Genomic DNA, 21,809 nt, shown 5'->3' on the forward strand with positions numbered 1-21,809 from the left:
TAAAATGTGAAAGATTTAAAGGAAGGGAGAGAAACTAGAGGCATTTAAGAGATATTTTTGATATGTGGTGCTTTCATTGATGTTCACATAAAAATATTTTGTAATTTATATTGATTTTTTAATTAAAAAAATTTTTTTAAATGGAGGTACTGGGGATTGAACCCAGGACCTCGTGCAAGCTAGGCATGCGCTCTACCACTGAGCTATTTCCCTTTCCCTCATATTGATCTCTTTAACCCATGAGTTATTTAAAAGTGTTTAACATGTGGGCTCTTTCAAAATAATTTTCAATTTTTCAATTTCTAATTTCATTGCCTTTAAGACTGGTCTGTATGATGCTGATTGGGGAGGGGGGTAGATTTTTTTTTTTAGACTTTCCTGTGGTTTAATATAGATTATTTCAAAGCACACATGACATGATTACAAAAAAATGACCATGCACTAGGTCACAAGGCAAATCTCAATGGATAATAAAGAATCTGTATCATATAAAACCACCCTCTCTGACCACAGTGCCCTTAAAGCTGAAAACAATAACAAAATGCTACCTTAAAAATATGTTTGGAAATGATAGAGACAAAAGATGTGACTCCTCGGGTTCAGTGCACACTGAAGTAGGCTAAAGCCAAATTAGCACCTAAATATAGTGAAATTGAAGAACCATCAAGGACACTGCAAATGTTAAAAGTTAATCAGAGAGAAAAGACACTGTTATGACAAAGGAAAGAGAGGAAAATGATCACAGATTTCTCATCACTGCCATTAGGGGCCAGAAGAGCAAGAAAGGAAAAGCAGTAATTGTACAGTATGAAGCTAGGCTGAGAATACTGTTTAAGTAGTCATAGTGAAAGGATATGGATCAAATGAAAATTACGATACAACTATTGGGAAGGTGGAGAGAGAAACAGTGCGTGTGAGGGGCTAGGGCTGTGGTTGGTGATGTGGGAGAGCTAAATCCTCATTTTCTATAATGGGCAGTAAATAGATAATGCTTAAAATTGAAAAATCAAGATGTAATATAAACACATCATTTAGAGATGGTGGTAAGAAGAAAAGGAAACAAAGAATTTGAAAGTGAGTGCTATAAGACAAGTAGGCACCTAGGATGTAATACTTAGCATGATGACTATAGTTAACATTGCTGTATGATACATGCGAAAGTTGTTTAGAGAGTAAATTCTAACAGTTCTCATCACAAGGAAAATTTTCCACTTTATTGTATTTACATGAGATAGATGTTCACTGAACTTACTGCAGCAGTCACTTAACATATATTGTGAAGTCAAACCATTATGTTGTACCATTATGTCATACACCTTATACAGTGGGGGGGGGGAACTGGGGAGGAAAGAGAGTGAGTACCCTCAGAGGAATAGGAAAGGAAGGGAGGGGCAAACTTACTTTTCATAGGAAGCCTTATAAACTATTTGTCTCTTTAATCCACATGTATAATTCTTAATTTTAAAAAGAGTCAACAAGAAAAGATAGTTGGAATAGATGTACTCTGAAATAATTCATGGGTTGAGAAAAGTACAGCAGAAGTTTTGAAATTATTTGGAACTGAATACCAACAAGTGTACCATATATTACAAAAAATTGTGGGGTGCAGCTAAAATGGTAAGAAGAGGGAAATATATAACCTTAAATGCACACGGTAGATAATTTTAAAGATTGGAAATTAATGAGCTAAAGATCCCAGAACAATTTCAGAGTAAATGGAAGGAAGGGAACAATAAAAATGAAAGGCATATTAATTTTTTAAAAAATCTTCACAAATATTATTTATTAAGTAGTTTGTTACGTGATTTCTGTGACAATCATTCTACAAGATCCCTTTTAAAATAGTATGTTAAAAATCCAAAATATCACTAAGATTTTCATTAGCCTACAATCCAAAACTAAACATTTTAAAACAGACTAGCCTCATTTTTTTTAATTTTTAAGAAGTATTTATTTAATTGACATATAGTCCATATACAATGTTGTGTTAGTTTCTGGTGTACAGTAGAGTGATTTACATGTGTATATATATATATATATATATATATATATATATACACACACATATACATACATTCCTTTTCATGTTCTTTCTCACTAGAGGTTACAACAAGATAATACAGCTCTCTGTGCTATACAGTAGGTTCTTATTGCTTATCTATTATATATATAGTAGTTAGTATCTGCTAATTCCAAAGTCCTAATTTATCCCTCCCCCTCTTCCCCTTTGGTAACCATAAGTTTGTTTTCTATGTCTGAATCTGTTTCTGTTTTATAAATAAGTTCATTTGTTTCATTTTTTAGATTCTGCTTTTAAGTGATATCATACAGTATTTTTCTTTCTTTGGCTTACTTCCCTTAGTATGATAATCTCTAGGTCCATCCATGTTGCTACAAATTGCATTATTCTTTTTTATGGCTGAGTAGTATTCGTGTGTGTGTGTGTGTGTGTGTGTGTGTGTGTGTGTGTGTGTGTGTAATACCACATCATCTTTATCCAGTGTGTGTGTGTGTGTGTGTGTGTGTGTGTGTAATACCACATCATCTTTATCCAGTCATCTGTCAGTGGACATTTAGGTTGTTCCCATGTCTTGCCTATTGTCAGCAGTGCTGCTATGAACATTGGAGTGCATGTATATCTTCTCTTGAGGTTTGATGACTAGAGAAGTTCCTTAACATTTGTTATAAAACTGGTTTGGTGGTGCTGAATTCTTTAGCTTTTGTTTTTGTTAAGCTCTTGATATCTCCACTAAATCTGAATGAGAGCCTTCCTGGATAGAGTATTCTTGGTGGTTAAGTTTTTCCTGTTCATCACTTTAAATATATCATGCCACTCCTTTCTGGCCTATAGAGTTTCTGCTGAAAAAATCAGCTGATAGCCTTATGGAAGTTCCCTTGTATGTTATTTGTTGCTTTTCTCTTGCTGATTTTAATATTTTTCTCCTTATCCTTAATTTTTGTCAATTTGATGACTATGTGCCTTGGTGTGTTCCTCTTTGGGTTGATCCTGTGTGGAACTCTGTGCTTCCTGGACTTGGGCGACTGTTTCCTTTCCCAAGTTGGGGAAGTTTTTGGTTATTATCTCTTCAAAAATTTTCTCAGGTTCTTTCTGTCTCTGTTCTCTTTCTGGGACCCCTAAATGCAAATATTGGTGTGCTTCATGTCCCAGAGTTTTCTTAAACTATCCTCATTTCTTTTTGTTTTTCTGTTCTGCAGTAGTGATTTCCACTAATCTGTCTTCTAGGTCACTGATCCGTTTTCTGCCTCATTTAGTCTATTCTTGGTTCCTTCTAGTGTATTACTCATTTCAGTAATTTTATTCTTCAGCTCTGTTTGGGCATTCTTTGTATCTTCCAACTCTTAGCTAAAAACTTTGCTCCTGTGCATCTGTACTTCTCTTGCATTCTCTGAACATCTTTGCTATCATTTCTCTAAATTTTTCTCAGGTAAATTGCCTATCTCCTCATCGCCTATTTCTTCTTCTGGGATTTCATCTTGTACCTTGGCCTGGAAGATATTCCTCTGCCACCTCATACTGTCTATCTTTCTATTTGTATTTTTAGGTAGGTTAGTTACATCTCACAACCTTGGAGAAGTGGCCCTCTGTGGGAGACGTCCTGTGTGTCCCAGCAGTACACTCCCCTCTTGCCACCCAAGGGCCAGGGTCCAGCCAGTGCCAGGGTAGAGCCTGGCCTGTGTGCGTAGATTCCTTCCACAGGGTTTGGGATTGTTGTTTTCTTACTTCTTGTGTGTGCCCCCTGGTGGGTGAGGCTGGGCTAGAGGCTTATGCAGGTTTCCTGGCAAGAGGAATACCTGGCCACTACTGGGTGAAGCTTGGTCCTGGACCTCTGGTGGGTAGGGCTGTGTCTAGAGGCATCTGGCCCAGGAAGTCTGCTGATGGGTGGGGCTACGTTCCTACCCAGTATGTTGTTTGGCCTTAAGCCTACAGGCTGTTGGGTGGGGCTCAGTCTTGTTGCTAATGGTCCAATCAAAGTGTCAGCCTCCACAAAAGCTAATGTAGGTGAACACTCCCAGAATATCTACCACCAGCTTTATGTCCCCTGAGTGAGCCACGGCCATCCCCTACCTCCCCATGAGACCTTCCAAAACCAGCAGGCAGGTCTGGCCCAGGTTCCTATGAAATCACCGCCTCTGCCCTTGGACCTGGTGCACGTGAGTTTCCATGTACGCTTCTCAAGCAAATGGAGTCTCCATGTCCCCCAGTCCCGTGAGGCTCCCAGAGCCAAGCCCCCCTGGCCTAAGCCCCCCTGGCCTTCAGAACCAGATGTCCTGGGGTCCCTCCTCCTCCCAATTCCGGAAGCCCAGGCTGGGGAGGCTGAAGTGGGGCTCAGAATTCTCACTCCTGTGGGAGGGCCTGTGCGACTTAATTATTCTTCAGCTGTGGGTCATCCACCTGGGGGGTCTGGGGCCCAGTTATATCATGAGCATGCCCCTCTACCATCCAGCTGTGGTTCCCTCCTTATGTTTCCAGTTGAAGATCTTTTTTGCTAGGTCCAGTCTTCTTTTCCGATGGTAGTTTTTAGCAGTCAGTTGTGGTTTTGTCGTTGTCGTCTAGCCTCGTTTTACGTGAGTAGAAGCTGTGAAAAGAGCTCATGTTGTTGCTTGACCCTGATTGACTGCTTGTAATACTTCCGCTGGCAGTAGGTGGTAAGATATAAGGCTCCCAGGGAAAAATCCATGCGCGCGCGCGCGCGCACACACACACACAGAATGCCTTAGAATTCCACTTAATGAAGCTTCTATTTGATTAGCTATTTTCATTAGAATCTCAAGTCCTACAGATACATATAGAATTTCCATCTTCTCTAGGACAAACATGCATATCCTTATAATGTAGGAGAAGAAAACAATCATGGGAATTTAAGCATGAGCTTTTTCCTTTTTGAGTTTAGCAGTCTATATAATTTTTTCTTTTCCTTTACAGTTTAGTGCTCACCTGACTCAACAGCTTCTCCAGTTTGCTTGCTAGGGACATGTTACCTTTAATCTTCAACCTTCCTGCCACGAGTGCCATTTCACTAGGTGAAAAGAGGCTGGAGAGTTTGTGTTACATGTTCTCGTATCTCCTCCAAAGCGGGAGGAAGTGAACTGTGTGACTGCAAAATGAGAGCGCTCGTGGCTGACTCAGGGAGCTTGTAACAGTATGCTTTTGCAAGTCTGAACTCTCTTCCCCTTCTTCAGTTACTCATTAACTTATTTTAAGAGAATCTTGGGAAGAGTTAACATGCATCTTGAGTAAGAGAAACAATTGATTTCACTTCACATTTACTTCTGCCTGGCCCACGTTAACTTGCTACTTACAAACATGAGCTTTTATAGTAAAGGGAATTACTGGGGGAAAAAAATCACTGTAAGAAATTTCCATTAAAACAAAAGCACTGCTGCTATACTGCTTGTTTAAGTAAGTACTATTGAGAATAAAATAACTTTTTGAGGGGAAAAATTACCATAATTTACTTAAAAAATAATGTGAAGCAAGAACAGTCTATGGGAACAGAAGCCAGAATGTTGGTTGCCCTTAGGGGTAGAGAGAGAGCGGGTCGAGAGGCTTATAGGGTGCTGAGCGTGTTCTGTCTTGTTCTGGTCAGGTTATATGAGCATATCCATTTGTAACTATTCTTTGAGCTGTTACTCTAGGATTTGTGCAGCATTTTATATGTATGTTACACTTTATAAAAAATTCAAGAAAAAATTTTGTCGCAGTTGGCTATTTCAGTTTATTAATATTATGTGGTCTTAAGGTAAATTTCACATTCAAAATTCTCATGACGTACTTTATGCCTTGCCTTAGAGTCTTCAGTCTGTCTTAAGACCAAACCCTACATCTAATTGAACATTTTTTAAATTTTGCAATGAAAAATGTGGTCTATTTCTCTTTCAGCTAAATATTTCTCTTTCAGTTAAATTCTTCAAATTCCTTTGTCATTCTCTTAAATGCAAGTTAGAACATTATTGTAGAATATAGATTCATTGTGGCACATTTAATCAATATTGAAACTCAATGTATTACTGCTTAAAATACACAAACGATCACCAGAAAATGATGGTTTGTGCAAGATAGTGTTTTGTCCTTCATTCTGCAAGTTATTTCCCATTTAGGCACATTGTGGGACACAAATTCAGTGCCCCACTAGAGGGCTGTTTAATCTTCTCTGCCCTCAAAAGGGCTCTTTGTGTTTGGATGTGATTTGGGTCTCTTCAACTTGCATAAAAAATGCTGGTCCTTTTTTTTTTTTTTTAATGGCTCTTTTTAAAAAATACTGTCTAAATGATTTTTTTAATGGAGGTAGTGGGGATTGAACCCAGGATCTTGTGTATTGCTAAGCATGCACTCTACCACTGAGCTAAACCTTCTCCCCTCCCCAAGTGATTTTTCTTCTCACTTTGGTTCAGACAATAATTAAGGTCTTACTCTTAAATTTCAGGCAGTTCCTTTTAGTCTCGACAGCGTTGCAAATTCCATTCACTCCTTATTTTCTGAAGAAACTCCTGTAGTTTTGCAGTTGGCTCCCAGTGAGGAAGTAAGTGTGATACAGTTTTTATTTAAAATGCTTTTAAAAATAAGCTTTCATTATGTAGTGAAAATTTAAAACTAATTGTATGAAAAATGCTGACAGACCTCTGTATATTGGAATTCATCTATAGGATGTAACAAAATTTTGGATTCTTCTTGCAGAGAGTGTACATGGTGGGAAAGGCGAACTCAGTTTTCGAAGATCTCTCAGTAACGCTAAGACAGCTCCGCAGTCGACTGTTTCAAGAAAACTCTGTTCTGAATTCACTTCCCCTCAGTTCTCTGAGTAGGAACAATGAAGTAAGTAGAGAAGTTATTGAAAGAGTGAGTGAGTATGATGACTAATTTCTCAGTCTCCTGACTTTAGCACAAACTTGAGTTTTTAGAAAATGAAGTTTTGCAAGTTTGCTGCTGGAGGAGATTCTTCTTTCCATCATCTTTTTAAAATGACTCTCATGAATAAACTGACTTTTTGTGAGTTGAGCTGTAGTAAATAGTACTGCATTCTGGCATAAGGGTTGCCACCAGTGAATCCTGACAGGCCAGAAGTCATAGTGACTGCTTGGTAGCTGGCGGAGCTGTGTGGATCTGGTAACGTGGGAGCCGTTATTCACTGCCACTTTGATGTGTTGCCTCATTTTTCTAATTGATTCTTGGTAATACAGTGGAGGGAGCCACCCTTACTTTTGACTCCTGTATGTCAGCTCACCACCTGTTCATGCACCCTCTTAACCACATGGCAGGCCACCTTTGTGGGAGCCTCCCTTGTTTACCTACTCTGGGTGACCAGGGCCACCATCTTTTATTCTTCAAGGGATGTGAGCAAGTTAGGCTGTTGGCAGGAGTTTGTTGCAGTGTGCCAGAATATTATGATGCCCTGAGGGAAAACCACTTCGAAGTTTGGGTGCTTTATCAAAAATAAATAGTGGTAGTTACTGTGCTGGAGAATGACCATCACCTTTTTGTTAGGAACCAATGTTTTAGAAGCATTTTATGTTGAAATGAACCTAGTAAATGGAGCACAGTTGTAGAAATGCTTAATGTTTGTAATATCCTGTGCCTTGCTTGAGAAATGGGAAATACAGATCTCGGATGTGGTATTGAAATATTGAAAGTAATGCTTATTGGGGGTTTTTTTTTTTGGCAGGTGGATCTCCTTTTCTTGTCTGAACTGCAAGTGCTGCATGATATTTCAAGCTTGGTGAGGTGGTAATTGTGGCATTTCAGGGAGGGAGGGAGGAAGGAAGGGACTCACTAATTCTTATCCCGGCATAGCTATGGAGCGGCTTCTTCAACTGTTCTCAATAGTAGACAACGCCAAATCGCTGTGTTTCCCAGTAATTTATCTGCTTCCTTTTGTTTATTCTCCTAAGTTGTCTCGACATAAGCACCTAGCCAAGGATCACTCTCCTGATTTATATTCACTGGAGCTGGCGGGCTTGGATGAAATTGGGAAACGTTATGGGGAAGACTCTGAACAATTCAGAGATGCCTCTAAGATCCTTGTTGATGCTCTGCAAAAGGTAAACTATCAATGGAGTGTGAGCAGTTCGAGTATGACCACTTCATTTTTAGCCTCTTAACGGGAAACCCTGCTTAGTGAATTACTGTTGATTGAAGTCTTTTACGCACCTTCTTTGAGGGACCTCTAATTTTAGTGACTGAAACTGGAGTAGCTCAGAGATGTACGTTGGGATGGCTCACTTTCTAATGCTGGCAGAGGCAACACAGAAATGATCACTAACTCTAGCATACTTTTTCTTTTTATCATGGTAAAATATACATGATATAACATTTTTCTTTTGAATATTTAGTATATGTTGAATCTTAACACTTTCCTGAATGTTTTAACATAATCAAAACTTTTAAGACTTGCCTATTTTAGAAGTGTATTTCGTGAGCCCTTAGGTAATTGGATTTGTTCTTGTAGGTACACAGCTTTGAAAATAGTTTTAGTCAGTGTTTTGAGATTATAGTAATGTCAGTAACTGTTCAGTTTGCAGATGACATGTACAGCCTTTATGGTGGGAATGCAGTGGTAGAGTTAGTGACTGTCAGATCCTTTGACACCTCCCTTGTGAGGAAGACGAGGACGATCCTTGAAGCAAAACAAGTGGTGAGTACATTTTTAGATCCTACTTAAAATTGTAAAATTAATTCTAAAAACCCCACTAAATCCTGTATCAGGTCGACATGACTGAGCAGTCAGTAAATCTGAAAAGCAAAACAGGTTTCTTACTCACCTAGATATGTTTTGCCAGTGATGCTTAGTTCTTTGGGGCTGTGATCAGATATTGCAAGACTTTGTTAGGGATAAAAGCAAATCCGTCAGAGCCAATAAGGTTGTTCACATATGGGTATTACAAGGAAACATCAGAAGTTAACGTGAGGGAGTGGTGTGGCTTGGTGTATGTGGCTCTCTCAACTTGTGAAAACTGCTTTTCTCAGAGGTACGCTGTCTTTGTGGGATACTTTCATTTTCCTGCTACATACACGCTCTCTAATTTGATTTAATTCTACAGTTTTTTGGCCTGGATCTTGCTTTGATTTTTAAAGTGTTTAGAGGATCACAGGGATCATTCTCCCCTTGGGGCCCATTTGCAGCCCCCAGTCTGCTCAGTGTTACTGATTGCAGTGTGGGACTGAGTGAGACGGTCAAAGGTAATGTCTGTTCGAGATAATATAGATGTGACTGGCATAGGAGTTGAAGGACGTGTGTTTAAGACAGTATGGCAGGCCAGGCTAGCAGGCTAGACAACTCAAAGAATTTTCCCACTATAGAGCATCTGGATATTGTATCTGTTATACTGCAGTTGCTCATGGTGGGTATGTGTCTAAGAGGCTATATGGAAACCTCTTGACTTACAAATAGAGTAGTTTCTGAAAGGTTGCCATCACCTCCTTTATAAATCGAAAAAAAAGTCTTCAAAGGTGAAATCTTACAATGTCTACCTCAACTCTAAGTTGCCCAGATGGAACACACATGTCTGTGGATTCATCCTCTCCTTAGTTGAAATAACTTAAGTTTAAGGAGAGAGCGCTAACAGTTTAAGGAAACATTTGAGTGCTCGTAGTGTGGCGTTGCTCTCTTCTCCATCCTCAAAATGCTCCCACCCGACTAGCCCGTCCGTCTGCTTCCCCTTCCCAGATCCAGCCTATGCACAGTCATCAAAATTTTCTTTTTAAGACAAACCTGATCGTGTCACTCACTTTTTGCCTGAAACTTAACAGTGGCCACTCACCACAGGCGCAAGGCTAGATTCCCCATCGCTTCCCTGCCTCCAGCTTTCTCTCCTGCTACTTTCCTACTTTTTAAATTCTCTAGCCACAATGAGCTGTTCCCCAAACAATGCTTTTGTACAGGCCTGGAGTTAACGCCACCCCACCAAGGTCTAGCAGATCTCTCTTCAGGACAGATATGTGTTTGAATGAACCATCATTTGTTTTCCCCTTTAAAATTAAAAAATTTAAGCAGGTCATACATACATATACAACATGTAATACTAGTTGAAGAATAAAAAAAATTTAGTACTACAAAGCCGAAGATGATGCTTGTTCCTCTGAAGCCCCCTCTTGTCTTATTCCTCTACCCTCTCCATTGAGAGGTTCCTGCTGCCCTGAATATGAATAATGTTAACCATTCCCTTGGTTTTTCTCTACAGTTCTTAATACTTAGGTATTTATCCTTAAATTATGTTGTTTGGTTTTGCCTGTATTTGACTTTTATATGAATGGAGTCATACTGTATGTATTTTTCTCTGAGTACAGGCCTCAGTGTTGTTTTTACGAGCCACGCAGGCTGATAAATACAGCTGTAGTTCAGGTCATTTCACTGCTGTGTGTCCTGCTGTATGGATGTGCCGTGATTACCCATTCTGTGACATGTCTTGGTACACACGTAGAAGCGTTCCCCAGGGTATGAACTGGCTAGATCACAGTATATGCACACTGTCGGCTTTATTGGTGTTGCCCAGTTTTCTTAAGCAGCTGGAGTGCTTTGTCCTGACTGCTGTGACAGTGCTGTGACAGTGTGCTGCTTATCTTCTCCATGAAGGCTCCCCCCTTCTTGGTTCCTCCTAAGTAGCTCTTATGCCACTGAACATTGGTTAGATCAATGAGTCATAGTGATCAAATTGGGATAATTTCCTCACTTAACATTCTTCCCTCTTGATTTTCTTTCTTTACTGTAGAAGGACTCATCAACTCCCTATAACCTTGCATATAAGTATAATTTTGAATATCCAGTGGTTTTCAACATGGTACTTTGGATAATGATCACCTTGGCCTTGGCTGTGATTATCATCTCTTACAATATTTGGAACATGGATCCGGGATATGATAGCATCATTTATAGGATGACAAACCAGAAGATTCGAATGGATTGAACTTTCCTTATGCCAAACTTAGAAAAAGGATTTGGAAATTAGCTGTTTTGTTAAAATAAATCTTTTTAGTGTAGTTTAAAGTAGATAGTATACCTTAAATTTATAAAAAAGCAAATTTTGTTCTCTATCTTGTGTGCCTGTGATATTCTTTTAGAGTAAATTATAGTATTGATGTGAGCTGATTTGTGTGATATAGATTCCATAATACTCTCAAATACTATGATATAAGCATTTAATATAATTTCATTCCATTTAATATTTGGAAATATGCACTGAAATAAATGTAAAACATTTAGAATAGTTTGTGTTATTTATGTTTGGAAAAATGCACTGAATTTGAAATGTTTGACTTCCTTAACACAAGACAGGTGAAAGTGGTATTTGGGCTGTTAGATAGTATGAAACATTTGTAAATGTCTTAATGCAATGTAAGTATCTCTGAAACAAGAGGCAAAACGTTTTTAATTTCAAGCAGCTGGAAATTATGAATGTGCTTATACAGTCAGATTTGGGAACCACATCTGATTGACAGGTAGCTGTTTTTTAATGTTCTAAAAGTTTGGTGATCTGAATGGTCAGGTGTGGATATTCAAGATACTACACTGATCTTAGGAGGAGAAACTAGCTTTGTGGAGTTATAGATGCTTGTAATTATGTGCACAGAAACAAATTTGGGGGACATCTTGGGGCATGAATATAAATTCTTTTTATTTCAGTAATTTTCTCCCCCTATGTAAGTTACTATGGTTTGTGGTACAACATCTTTCTATAGAATGTTAAGTGGAAGTAGGTGCGCCCTACTTTTCATGTGGAAGTGGACCAATGTCTATGAAGAGTGACAAATAAAGTTAATAATTCCAAATCTGTGTCATTTTCAATACTAAATCTATTTCATATTGTAAAAGCCTAACTAAACAGGGTTTTATTTAATCAGAATTGGCTGTTTTGTTACATAATTTTTTTAAACATTTATTTATTCTCACTGCTTTCTGAGATTCTTGTTACTGAATTTATAGACTATATGATAAATTCACACTAGACTTTAGGTAGGGAAGGTTTAAGTTTCCCTATAGCATTTAAAAAGGTAAATACACAACTAATATGGTTAGAGTATGAAGGGGACTATCTACGGTAAAGGCTTAAGGTTATAACGTTTTAAATTCTTACAATTAAGACTTACTTACCTAATTAGAATTTTAAACTTCATGATTATATAGCTAAATTATTTTAGTAGGAGAGTTGTGCTGACCTGTCCTGCCCCTGGGAACCCTATTTGGATTTAGTCTCAGCTGTTTTTGCCTCTTCTTTGCAAAGATCATCACATTATTTCTAAATAACATGTTTGAGAAGATGGAGTCTATGTAGTTGTGTTTTCTACCACTTACTGCAAGATACCTTTGATAATTACAGAGCACAGAAAAATTTTTTTTTCTTTTTGAACTATAGTGAAGCTGATAACTCCACAGGAAAGAAAAGCTACATTGTCCTAAAGTATTCTCCCTCCACCACTACCCCCTGCCAAGTCGATGCGGGTGAAGGGGTTTCAGCCACCTAGCCTGAAACACTCTGATCCCCGTGGAACCCAGCAGGGCTTGCGCCTGGGGGACAGGAATCTCTAATGCTGCAGGGTGGTTAAAATCCATTTTTCTTTCACAAGTTTCTTATATAAATATTACTGTAGAAGTTAGGTTGTTATGATTAAATATGAAGTAAACCAATGCCTTGGTAATTTAAAACTGATGAGACTTAGGTTCTAGAAGAAGAGGAAAAACTAATTACACGACAGCACTAATCCTTGCAGGGTAAACGGCATCAGCACCCTGCGATCTTGTGCTGGGCAGACAGCTATTAATTAAAATAAATGTTCTGCCAAGATTATTATACCTGTTGCTGATGATTTGCTCTTAAATTGTCTAATTTGTTCAGGAACATAAATCACAGTGTCGAGATTTGTGTGAGAGGCAGGAAAGTCAGGCTCATGGCAGACTTCCACTGACACTGAAAGAGAAAACCCAATCACTTTATGTCTAATTGGAATATTCCAGGCTTATAAAACATCTGAGATGCTACATGTGGTAGATACTGCTTATAGCCTAGTTCTATTAAGAATAATACAGAATTGATTTTTATTTTCTTTAGCTATGTCTTTTTTGAAGGCATAATACCTGAATCCATTTTCATCGGTACCAAATAATATGGAAGCCATAAGCTTACTTTTCAATGGATGATGAACAATTTCCAAAGCATGCAGTGGCATTGAGCCTTCCAGCCTTGCCTTTAGGTAGGTTTCTTTCTAGTCTTTTCATGATAGTATGACTATGCAGTGGTTTCTTAGAGAAATAAAGAACTGTCAGAAGAAGGCATTACTTAAGAAGCACTGTGATTAAAATACAGATGAATTCAGTTAGCCAATTCACCACTTACTAGCTGAACAATCGTGGGCAGATCTCTTAGTCCTCTCTGAACCAGAGTTTCTACTCTATATAATGGGGATGGTAATACTCCAAGTTTGTGAAAATCAGTGTTCACTGGGATAACATGCTCTAAGGTTTGTGAAAACTTACTATGAACTATGATAATAGGTACTAAATTCAAGGAACTCTGCTTGGACCCATCATTGAACCAATGATAAATATGAGCCAGTTTCTTGGTTGTAAGTGCTAGGAACAAACTGGTTACTAAATTAAGTCAATTATCCTACTAGTGACCTTCTATTGGACCAAGATCCAATTCAGGAGCACACTTTGCATATACCTGTCCGGTCTCCTTCATCTCCTTTACTCTGGGATAGTTCGCTTTTGAAAAAAAGTAATGGCCAATTATTTTTATAGAGTGTCCCTTAATTTGGTTGGTTTGGTTTGATACTTGCTCATGATGTCAAGAGGCACACGATATCAATATGTCTAATCTTTGGTGACACTAACTATGGTTAAGGTCATACCTGTCAGGTTTCTCCCTTATAAAGTGACTATTTTTTCTTTTGTGATTAGACCCTTTTAAGACACATTTATATCTCATTCTTTCATCATACTTTGACCATTTTAGCATCCATTGATGATTCTTGCCTGAAATGATTACTGTGGTGTTGGCCAAATGATGATTTCCTCTTTCCATCATCCTTTCTATATTTATTAATTGGAATTCTGTAAAGAAGAGCTTTCCCTTCTTCCCCATCAGTTTATTTAGTTCATTATTTTATATCAGCATGAACTCATGGATACTTGTTTTAGTCTCTGTGTTGTAATCCATTACTATCATGTTGTTGTTTAGTTGTCCCAGATTTGGTCACTGGAAGCCCCTTTCATTGGCTCCTGTGTCCTTTTGATATCATTTTTGAGTATTTGTTTACTTTCTGGCACCACATGACATATTTATGGACTGCATTTTCAAGTTAACCACCAGCAACCTTTATGTGGTGGGAAGAAAGGTGGGTGAGGAGGGCGGTAAGGAAATAAAAAGTGGTATCAGCTGGAATATTAAACATATATGTGACAAAATGAGGAAGGAACGGGGGGTAAATGTTACGGCTCTTGTTTCAAAAGATAGCAAGGTCATGGTTGGATTTTACGACTTTTTGTCTACCACTCCTATGTTCCCTTTACCTTCAGTATCCCTGAAGATTGAGTCCTCCAGTTTTGCCAGTCAACCAGGTGAGCTGCTCAAAGTGGCCCAAGGGCTGGTGCCAGTCTGCACTGTGATAAGTACAAAAACTGAGATCAGTGTTGAGAAATTTTTATAGCAATTTGACAGTACATGATATCCAAACACAATCAACAGACTCATCTTGCTGCACAAGGTACAGCCCAGCGTGGGTGTTGTACTAGCTTGCATGGTGGGTCACAAATAGTATAAGCTGTGGCCTGGTCGTGCACAACCAAACCATGTTCTGATGGGAGATATTTTAAGGTTCGTTTACCAACTGTTACCCAAAAGTATATAAAAAAATTCAGAATTTATATTTAACTCCAACTTTTACATCATAAACTGTTGAAACAGGATGGAGATCGGAAAACATTTTGAGAATGAGTCGTCCCTTGCTTTTATTGTGGATGAAAATTTAAAATGAATTATCCCAACCAAGCTTGCTGAATTACTTTAAAATCTCTTCTTCCATTCTTGTCAACATACTCTGCGAGACTAGTTTCTACTATAAATGTTATTAAGACAAAACATAGAAATAGTCTAGCTATATATCATCCACTACGTGTAGCGCTGTCAACAGTCCAACCTCAATCAGGCTAACAAGCAACCAAGCCTATTTGTCACATTTAAAACTTTAAATGTTAATATCCATGGTTTCTGTTCAAAGTGTGTATATGGACATTTAATGCAGAGGGATTGCTTTGACACATAACTTTTTATTTAGTTAACAATTAAGGAATGATAAAGTTATGAATAGGTTATTATTTGCCTACATATTCACTTTCAATGAATGTATACAGTTTCAAAAATTTTTTTGTTTCTTCTGATCATATTGATTAAAATGCAATTTTATCTTATAATAAAACAATTGGGCTTTTGTCATTCAAAAAAATTTCATTTTCGTGGTAGTTAATTTTCATTGTATTATACAAAAATATTGGTCCACAGTGGATTTGCAATTAAAATAGAATCTTTAATTAAAAGTTAAAATTCGTGCTGTCCCTTTACCACAGCTCAGAAGCACTGCCCCAGTAGAGTACCTGCCTGTCCTTCCACCCCACTCCCTGCCTGTGTGGCAACAACCCTGTTTACTCTTTGGGAGGACATGGAGGTGCTACTGAACTAGCACAAAATGCCTGCAAGTAGGAAAAACATTTAACTCAATGCAAAACTACTTTAAGAAGAAAACAAAAAATAAAAATCAGCCGATAAAAATTCTCCCCATAAGAGCCAACAATGAAGCAGAAGAAAGAAAACTCTAATACTAAAATCCAAAATGAATGAAATATTCTGGAATACATTTGTCAATATAAAAAAATTCTAACATCAGAAACACAAAAACTAAGAATGGAAATGGACAAACAACAGGTAGAAATGCAAGAGAGTTGACTAACTCAGGAAAGAGATTGAAGTAAAAGACAACCACCTAAAATGAATAAATTACAAGGCAGCCCAGCGAGAATAGATTCAAACAAAACTTTAATAAAGGATATTGACTAAGAATGGGTGGGAAAACCCAAGAAAATGAAAATCAGATAAATAAGTATAAAGGGTCACAGAAAAAAACTGGTTGAAATGGAAAATGTGTAAGAAAACTCCAACATACATATAATTTGAATCCTTGAAGAAAAGCAATGGAAGGTAACTAATTTTTTTAAAACTCTTAAGCCAAGAAAATTTCCCAGAAATAAGAGAAAACAAATCTACATATTGAAATGGCCCACCATGTACTTTAGGAAACTGACATGAATCTATCAAGTCTGAGACACATCTTAATAAAATTTTCGACTTTTAAGGCAAAAGATCTTCAGGCCTTCCAGGCAAAAGGTCAAATTACTTATATGGACAAGAAAATCTGCCTGGCATCAGACTTCTCAAGTGTAACACGCAAAGCACCTCAAGGGTGGAACAGCATTTTCAAGAAACCGAAGGAAAGAAAAATGCAAGCCACGAATATTATTATCTAGCCTGGCTGCCCTTTAGAATCATAGATAGAGAAAACAAGTTTCAATTTTGAAACACTCCTAAAAGATACAAAAATAGACTTGACAAATGAAAAGACATCTTTTTGAATAGGAAAATATCATGTATATCAGTCAGTGTGCTCCAGAGAATACATGAAAAAAAAATATTCACATACACACAGATTTATTTTAAGGAATTGGTTCATCTGATTGTGAGCACAGGTCAGCAGGCTGAAAACTCAGACTGTATTTTTATGTTAGTCTTGAGGCAGAATTCCTTCTTACGCGAACAACAGTTACATTGGACTCAGGGCCCACCTTACTCCAGGTATGACCTCATCTTAACTAATTACATCTGCAAGGGCCCTATTTCCAAATAAGCTCACATTGTGTGGTACCAGGGGTTAAAAAGCCAACATCTTTTTGGTGGACAAAATTCAACCCACAACACCACCATAAAAATGTCAGTTCTTCCTAGTTAATTAACAAGTTTAATCCAATCCCAATGAAAATAAAAATGTTTTAATGGAGCTAGACAGGTATGATCTTAAAGTCTGTATATGGAACACTAAGGAAATAGTGAAAAGGAGAAGTTACAAGTGTGACTGGCTCTACCAGACGTTAAAACAAAGCCTCTATGATTAAAACAATATGGCATTGATGCATTAATAGATAAGCCAATGGAAAAGAATAGAAAGTCTAGAAACAGACTGACGTACATATAGAAGTTTAGTATATGGGAAAGGGAGCATCTCAAAACACTGATCAAAGGTGAACTTTTGAATAAATGATATTGAGGCAACAGGATACCCATTTGGGAAAAGATAAAACTAGATCCTTATCTCCCAACATACACATGAAACAAACTCCAAATGAATGAGAGATTTAAATTCTTAAGAGAAAGAAACCATGCAAGTACTGGACGAAAACAGGGTAAATTATTTTACAGACAGAATGTAGTGAACAGCTTTTCTAATTTGAATCAAAATCCAGATGCAATAAAAGAAAAGGCTGACAAATTTGACTATCCAAAAATGTAATTTTCCCCCTAATTTTAGTGAAGCATATTTTAGATATCATATAATACACCTATTTCAAGTGTACAGTTCAAAGATGATGTAGTAAATTTACCAAGTTGTGCGACATCACCATAAATCAGTTCAGAACCTTCTCATCAACCCCAGTAAGAGCTTTCATGCACATTTATTGTTGATCCCATTTCCCACTGTGACCCCCTGAGCCAGGTAACCACTCATCTACTTTCTGTCTCTAGATTTGCCTTTTCTGGGCATTTAAATAAATTACAGCATCCAATATGTGGTCTCTTGTATCTGGCTTCTTTCACTGGGCATAACGTTTTTGAAATTCATTTGTGTCATAGCACGTATCCATAGTTTATTCCTTTTTATTACTGAATAGTATTCCCTGTGGGGAGAGATCTCATTTTGTCTAACCATTCAGTTTGGGGCTATTATGAGTAATGCTGCTAAAAACACCATAAGTCAAAAGGCAAGTGACAAACTAGGAGAAAATATTTGTAACATACCTCACACAGCACTAATATTTCTAACAAATTAAAGAGCTTTCAAAATATGAGGGGGGAAAGTCCAAAATTCCCATTTAGACATGAGCCAAAGACATGAATTGACAATTCACCTAAAAAGATATTAAAATGGCCCTTAAACTGAAAAATATTCAAAATCATTCACAATAAGAGTGTAGTTGGGGGAGGGTATAGCTCAAGTGGTAGAGCACATGCCTAGCACGCACAAGGTCCTGGGTTCAATCCCCAGTGCCTCTATTAAAATAAATAAACCTATATACAATAATAAAATATTTTTTAAAGTGCAAATTAAAGCTACACTGAGAACATCAACTAGCATGGCTGTAATAAAAAGAGTAACAAGTGTTAGGGAGGGTGCAGAAAAATTGGAACTCTTACACACTGCTGGTGGGAATGTAAAATGTTGAAGCCACTTTGGAAAAACAGTCTGACAGTTCTTCAAAAGATAAAACACAGAGTTACCATAGATACCCAGCCATTCCACTCTTAGGTATCTATCTACTCGATGGAAACGAAAGCATGCAACCGCATAAAACCTTGTACACAAATGTTCACAGCAACACTCTTCATAAGAGACAAAAAGTGGAAACAACCCGTAAGTCCATCAACTGATGAAAGGATGAACAAAATATGGTCTATCCACATAGAACAGTGCTTCGTCATAAAAAGGAATGAAGTACTGACACATGGATGAACCTTGAAAACACTATGCTAAGTGAGAGAAGCCAGACCAAAATGTCACAAATATGAAATGCCCGGAAGAGGCAACTCCTTAGAGTCAGGAACTAGTTTAGAGGTTACCAGGGGTTTGGGGGAGGGGAGAGTGAGGAAGGACTACTAATGGGTATGCGGTTTCTTTTGGGAGGTGATGAAAATGTTCTAGAATTGATTCTAGTGATGATTGCACAGCTCTGTGACTATACTAAACACCGCTGCATCACTGTACAGTTTAAATGGGTGACCTGTATGGTATGTGAATTATACCTCAATACAGCTGTTATAAAACAAACCACAGTGAGATACCATTTCTCATCTATCAGGTTAGCAAACATTCTAAAGCTTCACAATATACTCTGTTGACAAGGCTGTGCGGTAAAAGAACACTATTGAACATTGTGAGAACGCAAAACGGAAGGTGAATTTGTCAATATCTAACAAAACTAAATTTGTATTTACCCTTTGACCCAGCAATACCACTTCTAGGGCCGTACTGTTTTTTTTAACCATTTAAAAAAATTGAAGTGTAGTTAATTCATAATGTTGTGTTACTTTCAGGTGTACAGAAAAGTGATTCAGTTATATATGTATAATTTTTCAGATTCTTTTCCATTATAGGTTATTACAAGATAATGAATATAGTTCCCTCTGCTACACAGTAGTCCCCACTGTTTATCTATTTGATATGTAGTAGCATGTATCTGTTAATCCCAAACTCCTAATTTATTCTTCCACCACCCCCACTTTCCCCTTTGGTAACCATAAGTTTGTTTTCTAAGTCTATGAATCTGTTTCTGTTCTGTAAATAAACTCTTTTGTGTCTTTTTTTTAGATTCCACATATAAGTGATATACGATATTTGTCTGTCTGACCTACTTCATTTAATATGATAATCTCCAGGTCCATCCATGTTGCTGCAAATGGCATTATTTCATTTTTTATGGCTGAGTAGTATTCCATTGTATGTATGTGTGTATATATATACACACATATATACACATAAATACATACATATATATATACACACACATACATACACCACAACTTCTTTACCCAATCATCTGTTGATGGACACGCAGGCTGCTTCCATGTCTTGGCTATTGTAAATAGTGCTGCTATGAACATTGGGGTGCATGTGTCTTTTTCAGTTAGAGTTTTCTCCAGATATATGCCCAGGAGTGGGATTGCTGAATCATATGGTAAATCTATTTTTAGTTTTTTAAGGAATCTCTATACTGTTCTCCATAGTGGCTGCACCAATTTATGTTCCCACCAACAGCGTAGGAGGGTTCCTTTTTCTCCACACCCTCTCCAGCATTTATTTGTAGACTTTTTAATGATGGCCATTCTGACTGGTATGAGGTGATACCTAACTGCAGTTTTGATCAGCATTTCTCTAATAATTCCCAACTTTGAGTATCTTTTCATGTGCCTGTTGGCCATCTGTATGTCTTCTTTGGAGAAACGTCTATTCAGGTCTTCTGCCTATTTTTTGATTGGGTTGTTTCTTCTTTTGATATTATGTTGTATGAGTTGTTTATATATTTTGGAAATTAATCCCTTGTCGATAGCATCCTTGGCAAATATTTTCTCCTAGTCCGTAGGTTGACTTTGCATTTTGTTTATGGTTTCCTTTGCTGTGCAAAAGCTTTTGAATTTAATTAGATCCCATTTGTTTATTTTTATTTCCATTACTCTAGGAGACAGATACAAAAAAAAAATTGCTGCCATTTATGTCAGAGTGCTCTGCCTAGGTTTTCCTCTAGGAGTTTTAGAGTATCTAGTCTTACATTTAGGTCTTTAACCCATTTTGAGTTTATTTTTGTATATGGTGTTGGAGAATGTTCTAATTTCATTCTTTTACAGGTAGCTGTCCAGTTGTCCAGTTTTCCCAGCACAACTTATTGAAGAGACTATCTTTTCTCCACTGTATATTCTTGCCTCCTTTGTCATAGATTAATTAACCACAAGTGCATGGGTTTATTTCTGGGCTTTCTATCCTGTTCCATTGTTCTGTATGGCTCATAATGACATAAAGTATTATATACAACATTAAATCAGTGATAACTATACTGTGGGCGACTACAACAAAACCACAACTGAGTGCTAAAAACAACTACTGGAACCTAGCAAAAAAGATCTTCAACTGGAAACATAAAGAGGAAACTAACGTGAGATGGTAGGAGGGGCGTGCTCACGATATAATCGGGCCCCACACCCCATGGGTGGGTGACCCACAAGCTGAAGAATAATTAAGTTACAGAAGTGAGAGGTCTGAGCCCCATGTCAGGCTCCCAACCTGGGTTTCTGGCATTGGGAGGAAAAGGAGATCCCAGGACACCTGGTTTTGAAGGCCAGTGGGGCTTAGCTCCAGGAGCCCCATGGGACTGGGGGAGACAGAGATTTCATTCTCTTGGGAAGTGTACACAGAATCTTGCGTGCGCCACGCTCAAAGGCAGAGGCAGTGATTTCATAGGAACCTGGGCCAGACCTGCCTGCTAGTTTTGGAAGATCTCCTGGGGAGGTAGGGGACAGTTACGGCTCACCAGGGGATTTAAAAGCTGGTGGAGGGAGTGTTGATCTATGTGAGCGTTCCTGGAGGCTGACATCTTGATTGGATCATTAGCAACAAGACTGAGCCCCATCCAACAGCCTGTAGGCTTAAGGGCTGGGAAGCCTCAGGCCAAACAACATACTGGGTGGGAACACCCACCCATCAGCAGACTTTCTGAGCCATAAACACCTCTAGACATGGCCCTACCCACCAGAGGTCCAGGACCAAGCTTCACCCAGCAGTGGGCAGGCACTGACTCCTCCTACCAGGAAACCTGCATAAGCCTCTAGCCCAGCCTCATCCATCAGGGGACATACACCAGAAATAAAACAACAATCCCAAAGCCTATGGAAAGAATCCACAAACACAAGCCAGACTCTACCCTGGGACTGGCTGGACCCTGGCCCTTGGGTGGCAAGAGGGGAGTGTACTGCTGGGACACACAGGA

The 21,809-nt window shown here is 38.2% G+C and overlaps 1 protein-coding gene across 2 annotated transcripts in view; it reads left to right on the top strand.

The window, feature by feature from the left end:
* Positions 1-11,782, top strand: part of ATP6AP2 (ATPase H+ transporting accessory protein 2) — a 113,087-nt gene extending 101,305 nt beyond the window's left edge. For both annotated transcript variants that reach the window (XM_072955982.1, XM_072955981.1), the window contains 6 exons: positions 6,447-6,542; positions 6,698-6,835; positions 7,683-7,736; positions 7,909-8,058; positions 8,532-8,651; positions 10,726-11,782. In XM_072955982.1, the coding sequence (XP_072812083.1) occupies positions 6,447-6,542; positions 6,698-6,835; positions 7,683-7,736; positions 7,909-8,058; positions 8,532-8,651; positions 10,726-10,920 (753 nt within the window). In that variant the 3' untranslated portion in view covers positions 10,921-11,782. The remainder of the gene's footprint in view (positions 1-6,446; positions 6,543-6,697; positions 6,836-7,682; positions 7,737-7,908; positions 8,059-8,531; positions 8,652-10,725) is intronic.
* The last annotated feature ends 10,027 nt before the right edge of the window (positions 11,783-21,809 follow it).

This window comes from Vicugna pacos, chromosome X (assembly GCF_048564905.1).
Source record: "Vicugna pacos chromosome X, VicPac4, whole genome shotgun sequence".
In the NCBI taxonomy this organism is placed as follows: domain Eukaryota; kingdom Metazoa; phylum Chordata; class Mammalia; order Artiodactyla; family Camelidae; genus Vicugna; species Vicugna pacos.